The 9,582-nt window shown below is 61.1% G+C and overlaps 1 protein-coding gene across 6 annotated transcripts in view; it reads left to right on the top strand.

Moving 5' to 3' along the window:
- Positions 1 to 1,250: 1,250 nt before the first annotated feature.
- Positions 1,251 to 9,582, top strand: part of NFATC1 (nuclear factor of activated T cells 1) — a 116,338-nt gene continuing 108,006 nt past the window's right edge. For 5 of the 6 annotated variants that reach the window (XM_068395915.1, XM_068395913.1, XM_068395912.1 and 2 more), the window contains exon 1: positions 5,664 to 5,826. In XM_068395915.1, coding sequence (XP_068252016.1) covers positions 5,745 to 5,826 — 82 coding nt within the window. In that variant the 5' untranslated portion in view covers positions 5,664 to 5,744. Of the gene's footprint in view, positions 1,384 to 5,663; positions 5,827 to 9,582 lie in introns of those variants that run through there. The other variant, XM_068395911.1, reaches the window with a different exon arrangement.

Genomic DNA, 9,582 nt, shown 5'->3' with positions numbered 1-9,582 from the left:
ATATGCTCAAAACCACCCCAACTCTCCGCACGCCGCCGTCCAATTCCAACAGGAAAGTATGGTCCCCTCCTGCCAGCTGTGGGGGCAGAGGGAGGACGAAGGGGGAGCGCGGGGCGAGGGGAACGGGGCTCGAAGCGGCGGAGGCGGGGGCGACGCGGCCCCTCTCGGCAGCCCCCGCCCGGGCGGCTCCTGCCTGTGCCGGGGTGTCACGGCCGCGTCGGGGGGCCGGGACGGGACATCCCGGAGGTGGGAGGAGGAGTCGCTGTGGATTGGAAACCTCTCTTTCCCCCCGCTACGAAGTGATGAGATGCAACTGTGTTGCTGAGATATTTACAGAATAATAATAAATAATAATAATAAATCTGGAGCGACTGAAACCGAGTCCACCGGGTCTGTTAGTAATTTAGCAGAATGGGATTTTCCTTTCTCTCGCCTGCCAGTTGATGCTCTTTTCCAAATTTCCACAGCGGGGGAAGCCTGCGATTTTTTACATAATGATTTCAGCATGCGAGCCTGCCTCGCTTTTTTTTTTTCCCCTCCCTGCCTGCCTCCCTCTCTCCCCCGTCTCCCCTCCCTCCCTTCCTTCACTTCGCGACCCCGGCGCGCCGCCCGCTCCCCCAAGAAGGGCACCCGGTTCCCGCAGGCTGCGGGGACCCCGCAGGAGGCGGCGGGGCCGGGGCTGGGCGGGCCGGGCGGCTGCCGTGCCCCGCGGAGGGGCGGGCGGGCGGCGCGGTGGCCCGGGCCCGTCGGTGCCCGCCGGTGCCCGCCTCCCGCTGGCCGCCCGCCGGCGGCGGGGCCGGAGCCCGGCTGACATCACGGGGCCGGGGCGGGGAGAGGGGCCGGGAGGGGAAGGGAGGTGGGGGGGTGTTTTCCAGCTTTAAAAAGGCGGCGCCGGGCGCGCAGCCCTGCGTCAGAGCGAGACTTCCCCGCTCCGCACCCTCACTCGCCCTCGTACCCCGCCTGCGGCACCCGGCGGCCGGGCAGCGCCCGCCGCCCCGTCCCGCCGCCGCGGCGCGGGCAGTGCCTCCGAAGTCCCCACGCACACCCGCCCTCCTCTCCATGCCCCGGCCCCGGGGGGGCGGCGGCGGCGAGCTCCTGTGCCTCCGCGGGCGCGGCTACCACGCCGGGGGCGGCGCGGCCCCGGCCCCCGGGGCGTGAAGGCGGGCGGGGGGCGCGGGTGCGGGGCAGGCGGCGAGGGGCCGGCAGCGGCCCGGGGTGCGGCGCCGGGGCTCTGCCGCCCCGCCGGGTGGATGCCAAGCGCTGCCCCGCCGGCCGCCGCCGCGCCGCCGTCGCGGGACCCAGCCAGCGGGAGAGAGAGGCCGGCGGCGGCCCCGCAGCGCGGCGCCTGCCCGCTCGGCAGCACCATGAAGGCGGCGGAGGAAGGTAACGGGCGGCTCTGCGGGAGGGCGGGCGGGCGGCGGTGTCCCCCGGTGTTTCCCCGCGGCGACCCGGAGGTTTGCCGGCGGCCGCTTGCCAATAGGTGTCTCCTTCGCCTCTCGCACGGCGCCGCCTCGGCCGCGCCGCCGCTCCCGGCAGCCTCCCGCCGGACCCGGGCCCGCTCCCGGTGCCGCTCCCGGTGTCGGCCCGGCGGGGCAGCGCGGCGGCGGGGCTGCGAGGTCGCGCGGGGTCCGGTCAGGGGGGAACGGTCCGAAGCGTCTCGGGGATTCCGTCCCCAGCCCCGGGTTTGATTTTGGGGAGGGTCAGAAGACACCCTGTAACTGCAGCCGGCCCTGGGTCTTGGGAAAATGAGGGAGCCTCCTAAAAAAGCGGGTCCCGGGCAGTGCCAGGCGCCCGTACCAGCGGTCAGCCCTCCCCGGGGCACCGAAACAGGCGGGCACGCCGCGACCGGCTGCGGGGCTCCGCCGCCCCGTGTCCCCCGCGCCCCCGGGGGTGTCGGCTCCCCGTCGCCGCCGGCCCAGCTCTGGGGAGCGCTTTCCCCGCGACCCCGGCTCACTGTCGCGACTTCTTTCGATGTCCCGTAGTAACCCTGCTGCGAAAAGTGCGCTGAAAAGGCAGCGGCAAAGTTTCTAGAGAGACAGATCTTGGGCGCGGGGCTTGGGAAGCGCTCTGCGGGCATCCGCTCCTGCGGGCTGAACTTGGTCCTGCCAGGGGCAGCGTTTGGCTGGAGCCGGGACCGGCTTCAGACTCTCCTGTGCCGGTCGGGACGTTTTTCTCCCCCCGGAGCATCGTTACCCAGCACCGCTCTGCCCGCTGGCGAAACTTTGGCACCTCGCTTTCCCCTGCCAGCGCCTTTCGCCGCCCCCGAGCCGCCTGGCCCCGGCAGCGGGACCCCGCAGGCGGCAGCCGGGCATCACCCCCGCGCCGCAGCAGGTGCGGGACTGCTCCCCGCTCCCCGCTGCGGGACTGGGGGCAGCCCTCTGCCGTGCTGTTCCCGGGCTCCCAAGTTTCCTTCCGATCTGGTGGTGCCGCAAATTTGCTGCTGCTGGGGCTCAAATGGGCTGCGGGGCTTGGGCAGGGCACAGCGAGTCCGCACATCGTGGACAGAGAAAGTTGTGAAGAAATGGAGGAGGGGTCGCGTCCACGTCCGCCGTGTTTATTCCGCAACGTGGGACAACGGGGCTCCCTTCCCCGGGTTTGTCCCCGGAAAGCTGGACAGGCGCTCAGGACCCATCTTTTTTTTTTTTTTTTTTTTTTTTTTATTTTAAACACAGATGTTTTCACTCCAGGGGTTCATTTCAGTTGACAGGATCCTGCCAATGCAAAAGCTACAAGCGCGGCTGTGACTGCGGCTCCGCTTTAGAAGCATGCGAGCGCCTTTTTGGATGAAAGTTAATTACTTTGTATTTAATAGCGTTGGCTTGCGCGCCTTTCGCACGCTCGGACCTCCGAGGGCTGCACGCACGGCGTTTCCAGCGCTTTGGGCTTGAAGGGCACTGAATTCACTAACTTGTAAAAAAATTACACCCAGAGGCAGCTGACACAAAAAGTGTACTGGAGCCTCTTGTCGAAAAAAAAAAAAATCCCCCCCTCTTTATTTCTGTGGCATTTCTGATGCCTGTGTTAAAGTGTCGCCAGCCTACGTCGATAGTTCTCTTCCCTGTTGATGTATTTTGTAAGGGACTAAGAAAATGAGGCCAGCCAGAAAGTGTGACCCAATCCAGGAAACACGTAGGGGAGCCCTGAAAATCAGGATTACTGCCTGCAAATTAAGATGCCCCTTGATTGCCAAACTACGACAATCAAAGAAAATACTCTATTTCTTGCTTAGCCTTGGAAGAAACTCTCGCAAAGTGTCCCGGTGGGAGGACCCCGCTTTTTCCTTTGGGTCGTAGCGAGGTGCGGAGTCCTTTGCCTCAAAAAATGCCGGTGGGTCAACGCCGTGTACAAGTTAAATCCCCCCCGGGGCCGAGGGGCTGCAGCCCGTCTGCTGGGTCCCTTGTCGGACCCGCGTTGCCAGCCGGGGAGCTGGGACAACTCAGACTGGGCTGGTGGGTAGCGCAAAGGCGCCTGGCGGCACGGGGATGGCCTCGCCGGGGCACATCGCTCCCCCCCCTCGCTCGTTTCGCTCTTCCCAGTTTAATGGCACTGGTTTAAACAGGATTATTAACTGGCGCGACGCTGTTATTCCGTCCCCACATATGGCATCGCTTCGGTTGTACCTTGCCATAGCACATCTGTCCTCTTTCTCCAAGGGAAGGGCGCCAATCGAAATATTCCATTGACAGCACTAATATTTATGGCACTGGCAAATCAAGCTGTCCGGAAAGAGTTTGGGACTATTCACCCATCTCGCAGGTACCCGATGAGAGAGAGGCAAAGGAGCGAGAGCAGCGCGTACTCGGGAGCTCCTCCTCGCCTGCCCCTCGGGGCGCCCTGGCAGGGGATGGGGCGCAGACGGCAGCCCGGCGCGGAGGGGCGGCTGGGGTGGGTAAGCCCGGTGAAAGCGGGACGCTGCGTCGCGGGGGCTGGGGACCGCAGCGAGGCGGCTGTCCCGCTTGTAGGCCCTGGGCAGGGGTCGGGAGGAGCGGCAGTCCCGCCGTCGGGGCAGAGGCTGCCGGACGTGCGCGGGTGAAGCGGGACGCTCGTCCCTGCGGCGCGGCCCCTCTGCCAGGCTGGGGCGGGCCACCCCTGGCCTGCTCCGGCGTCCCGGGGCGAGCACGGCCCGGCAGCCGCGGGCGGAGGGGTTCCGCTGCTGCCAAGGCCTCTTGCACACTGAGGTGACTCAGCCACGGCACTTCGGGGGAGCGGCTGCGAGCAGGGACGGAGGGCAGCCCCACGGAGGGCAGCCCCACGGAGGGCAGCCCCACGGCGGCGCCCCGGCGGCTGCCTCACCTGCGCCCCAAAGCAGGCCCCGTCCCCGACGGGGCAAAGCCCATCCCCGCGGTGGGGCCGCCCGCTGGCAGCATCCCGGGGACGAGGGGTCCTGCGTGCCCTGGGGTGCCCCGACGGCCCCGGGAGCTGCCGGTGCCCCCTGGCTCCTGCAAGAGGCGAGGCTGCAGCGCGGCTCGTCCCGGCCAGGAGGGGAAAAAGCATAACGGGCTCTGATGGAAAAAAATTGTGTTTTCCTGGCACTTTGTAACGGAGATTTCAGCCGTAAGCCTGGAAAATGGTATTCCCTGAGTTTATAAGGGAATACCATTTCCATAACCGCTTTAAAAAACTATTCCTTTTGAAATCCGGCCTGAAGCCCAGGGAGGAGGCGAGGCGAGCCGAGCTGCTGCGGCGGGGAGCTCCTGTGCTTGGCGGAGACTTTCAAACGGGACAGTATAACCTGACAGAAGTGCATTTCTAAACAAAAAAAGAGTCCAATTTATTTTTCCCCGATTGATTTTTAACCCGTACAAGCGGCAGAGGCGGCAGGCCGGGGGAGCGCCGTGCCTGCCCCTGCCGTCTCGCACCGTCACCGGGTCCCTGTGCAAGCCCCCCCCGGTGCGCGGCCTCGGCCCGGGGACCTTTCCCTCCCCGGCGCATGGAGGCAGCCGGTAACGTTATGAGTGCCGCTTTAATGCGCTTTTTATAGCAGTTGGCACTAGTGGGTGCTGCAACTAAGTAAAGTAATAAATAAATGAAAGCGAAGCCTCCTGGCTCGCTGGCGCGGCGCGGTGGGGACCGTCGGAGGAAGCCTTGGCAGCCCTCACCGAAGAGGGGGACACGCCGGTGTCCCGGCCGGGCGGGCAGAGCCGTCCCCCCGCGAAGCCCCCCGGCCAAGGGTGGAAAACGCCGCTGCTGCCCCGCTCCGGCACCTGCGGCAGTTAATTACCGCCGGGCGGGAGCAGGTGAAGTCCCGCTGCCCGCCTACCCCCGGTCCCCCCCATCCCGTCTCCGGGGAGCCGGCGAGACGGGGGTCTGGGGTCCCCCTCCGGTGCCGGCCCCCCCCCCGCGCGGGGGGCGCAGCCGCAGCCTCGGACGGGCTCCCCGCGGCGCGCAGGCTGCGCTGCAGGGACCGAGCCCCGGCGGGGGGGTGCGGGGTGGGCCGGGCACCGCGGTTGTTTGCATCGACCCGGAAACATCAACAGCGGGAGGGAGGGCGGACCAGAGGCGGCGGCGGCGGTAGCGAGATAGGCCGCCCGTGGGGGCCGGGGTCACGTTACCGCCCGTCCTGCGCCTTGCCGGGGCTTGCGGGCAGTCCCCTGCCGCCGCCGCCGCCGAGGGGGAGCTCAGCCCGGCCCGCCGGCAGCAGGTGTCCGGGCGCGACGGGGCGGGCCCGACGGGGCGGGCCGGTGGCTGCGCCGCCGCCGCCGCCTCCTGGGTGCCGGAGCGTGGCGGGGGTCGCGGCGGGAGCCATGACGGGCGTGGAGGCCGAGCAGGAGTTTGACTTCGATTTCCTCTTCGAGTTCAAGCACAGCGATGAGGGCGGTGGCGGAGGTGGGTCGCGGCGGGGCGGCCGGAGCAGCTCCGGGGGTGCTGGCGGAGGGATGCTGCGGGGAGCCCTGCCCTGCGCAGCCCGGGCCGGGAGGGGGGAAGGTCATCCCCCCCGGGGGGGGGGGGAGGGTGAGCCGGCAGTCCCGTCCGGCCCCGGGGTCGGCCCGGCCCCGGGAGGCGCTTGTCGTCTCCACCGCGCCGGGAAGCGGCGAGCGGGGCCGCGGCGGCCGGGAGCGAAGTGCTGCCCCGGCGCTCTCCCTCGCCGGTGCCCTTGCAGCACCCGGCCGAGCCTGCAAGGGGAGGCGGCTCGGGAGTTTTGAAACTTCGGGATCGTTTGAGCCCCGCAGAGCCCCGCGTTGCCCGCTCGCACGGCTGCCCCCGTCTGCCAGCAGCTGTGTGTGACCCACCGGGAGGTCCCCGCAGGCTGCCCGGCGCTGGCGGGGGGCGACCCCCTCGCACAGCCCTCACCGCCCCCGGAGCGTGGAAATGGGGACCCGGGTCTTGCCCATTACAGAGATGGGCCAGTTCAAAAACCACTTCTGCCCGCCCTCCCCTTCCCCCCGTGAGCTGGAGCTGGTTAAGCTCAGGATTTAACTTGAAGGTCACCCGTAAATAAAAATAACGGGCCTGAATTTATCACGGGTCACACCGTTCCCAACTCTGGTGTCTCGGTCCGGCTGTCTTTTTTTATGGTTTTTAACAATACATGAGGTGGAACGGAGGCAAACAAGCCTGGAATTGACAGAGAGAGAAAGCTGTTGTTTCCTGGTTGACTGCTACGGCGTTGGTGGTAGCTGGTCACCATAAAAAGCTGTCATACAAGTAGATGATTTAACCCAGCCTCAGAGTAAGGCTGTTTCTGTGTGCTTCATCTTTTACCTTTAAATTGAAGCAGGTTCCCAAATCCTTGCCTGTGTATCGCAGCCTGCCAGGATGCAGGTGAAGGCATAGTGTTCCCCTTCCTGATGCTCCCCAATAGCACCTTGTCAGTGTCCAAATAGTTGTTAGGAGCTTCTCAGTTTTTAGAAAAATGTGGTTGTAAGAGCTTCACACCAACCTTTTCAGATGAGTGTCCTAGTAATTAGACACCTGGAAAGTGGAGATGCCTAAGGAAATTAAGTGTCAAGAATCCTAGTGAGAGAAGTACCTAACTCCATTAGTCGATTTTGAAAGCATGAATTTAAACACAGACCTACACGTGGCTTCATCTTTAGAAATGTAAAGTAGCCCTCACCTTCTCAGAAGCCCCTCTGAGCTGAAGGTATTTGCTGTTCCTATTTAAAGAATGTAAATAAAAACTGATGGTGCCCAGTGCCTTGCAGGATCAGCCCATTAGTGATGGAAAGGAATAAAACTTTTGCTCTGTGAAATTAACTAGTGAAAAAAAAAAATCTGATTTTTTTTATGTTGTCACCAAGTGAAATGTAATATGTGAGATGTGCTCACAAATCAAGGGATCCAATTTCTTGCCCTAGTTATACTTAATGTAAGTGGATTTGTTGGAACTGAAGTGTTGCAGACCTGCACTGGTCTATCTGATACTGGGCTTTGGCTCAAGATATTAAAATACACTATTGAAAGTGTCTTGGTAGTAAGTGTGCTGGTTCTGGGGGCCTCTGTGGGTCACGTTCGTGACAGCAGCTCCACGTTGAAGCATTACATTCCTTTGGCCCCTATCAGCACTATCAAAATACCCTCCACAGCTGCATTGTGTGGTGAAGTTTCCTGCCTTTGTAGCCACCTCCATCTGCTGTCCCTCAAGACTGGCATTTTATTTCTACGTGTCTAATTCACGCTGGTGAGGAAAACATCAGCACGTTACGAATGCTGACTGTGGGTGTGCATTTGATGAATTTTGTAAATACAGAAGTTGTGGAGAAGAATGTGCTTTTTCAGAAGTTGTAGCTGGTGGTTTTAGCTCACAAACCAAGGACTCGGTCCTGTTCCTAGTTCTGGCTTTGGGGCTTTTATACTGGGTGGGCATACTTTCAAGATGCTGCCTGAAAATTTGAGATACCTAAATATATTTGGAAGGCTTTGGATCTTGCTTCTTTCAATTTTGAGTACTATTGTGCGAGAAGCTGTATGACACATTATTTTTCTTGGCCCTTTAAAAATTCATTTTTTAAAAATATGCATTATGGTTCTGAAAGAGGCCATTCCTTGCCATGTGCTTTAGGAGAACTTGTTGCTTGGAGCACTTGAGGCTGTCTTTTTTTTTTTTTTTTAAAAAAAAACCCCCAATGGATTCCAAAGGCTGGTCTGAGCCTTTATGTTGCCTGTTCAGCCTGGACTGCAGATCTCCAGCAGACTTTAGTGTCTGAATTTCACCCTAGTCATGCATTAGATTTTAAGAGAACTGCTGGGTTCACAGTACTTTTCACGCAGGTAATAATTATCCCTGCTATTTTGTTTGTTTACCTACTTATTTTTAATAAAAGATCTAAAGGCACCGATCCTGCAGTCAGCAGATGCTGCTGTTGCACCTCGTGCGCAAAGCCCACCTGGTGGGTTCAGAGCCCGGGCAGCCTGCAGAACCCACCGGTCACCTGCTCAGGGTGTCCAGCTGTGGGGTGGGGACTGGCTGGAGGTGGTGCCCAGCAGTGCCATCCACCTACACGCTGGGCCAGAGGGCTGTGGAAGAGCCCATGGGGTGTATGTGGAAGAAGAACCTAGCCAGTGTCCCAGCAGCAATGTGGTGCCAGGGACATCACCTTCCTCTGGAGCTGGAGGAAGCAGTGAAGGAGTTGGGGCTGCCTTGAAGGCACTGCTTAGACCCTTTCTCTGAGCTGGTTTCTGAGTCGGAGAAGGTCTTACCCCTGTTGTACCACATTGTTTTTTTTTTTTCATGGAGAGTGAGAGGGAAGTGATGGTGGTTGTGGTGGCACCGAGCGCGGTGGCCATGTGGCAGGGCAGCAACAAAAGGGGACTAGTTTTGGAAGGAAGGGACTGATCTACCAGGCAGATCTGTGCCTCGCTGTGACCACTGCAGTTGGATTATCCTTGTCAAAGTAGCACCTCTTTCTCCATAGTTGTGCCTGCCTTGTTGTTTGAAGAGCGTGTGAAGCTGCAGCATGTTTTGAATAACCCGGTTTTATCTGTGGCATGCTGCGGTGTAATTTAATGACCTTTCCTTGGTAAACGGCCCATCTCTGAAGGCAGACTAGAGAGCGAGTTCAAAAGGTGTTGCTGCTCATCGTTCCTGACTGTTACCTGACATGCCATACATCAGCTGGCACATCGCAGAGTTGCTGTGAAACTGTGACAGCACATTAATTTTTCCTAAGTACCGTTTGCCTTGGAGCTGTTGCCAGCAAGAAAGGCGAGCGCGGGATCGCCGGAGGATGACACCGGAGAGGGCTGAGCTGATAAACAAAAGAAAGAGAATAGCTGCCTGCGCTGGTGTTACCAGCTTGGAGGCTCGTTTGCACCTGCGGCGCTCCCGGGGAGCGGGTCGTGTTGGGAATAGCAGCTGCAGTAATTAACACAGCTTTTCCGTATCTCCCTGGGGAAGGTGGGCAAGGGTGACCGCCAAGGGAGCTTGCGTCCTGGGAGGGAAGGGGACAAGCTCCCCGTGTGGACTGGCTGTGGCCAGGGGGGATGCAGAGTTTCCCTCTGTCCTGCAGGAAAGTACCGCTGCCAAAATAAACCTCGGGGAAGGCTGATGTGCTCCAAGCACAGCTTGGGGCTGGAGCTGGGTGCGTTTCCAGCCTGCTGAGAGGAACCTGCAGAACAGCATTACCCAGACTCAACGTTCAG

Source organism: Nyctibius grandis, chromosome 3 (assembly GCF_013368605.1).
Source record: "Nyctibius grandis isolate bNycGra1 chromosome 3, bNycGra1.pri, whole genome shotgun sequence".
Lineage (NCBI taxonomy): Eukaryota > Metazoa > Chordata > Aves > Nyctibiiformes > Nyctibiidae > Nyctibius > Nyctibius grandis.
This window is presented reverse-complemented; position numbering and strand designations above follow the sequence as displayed.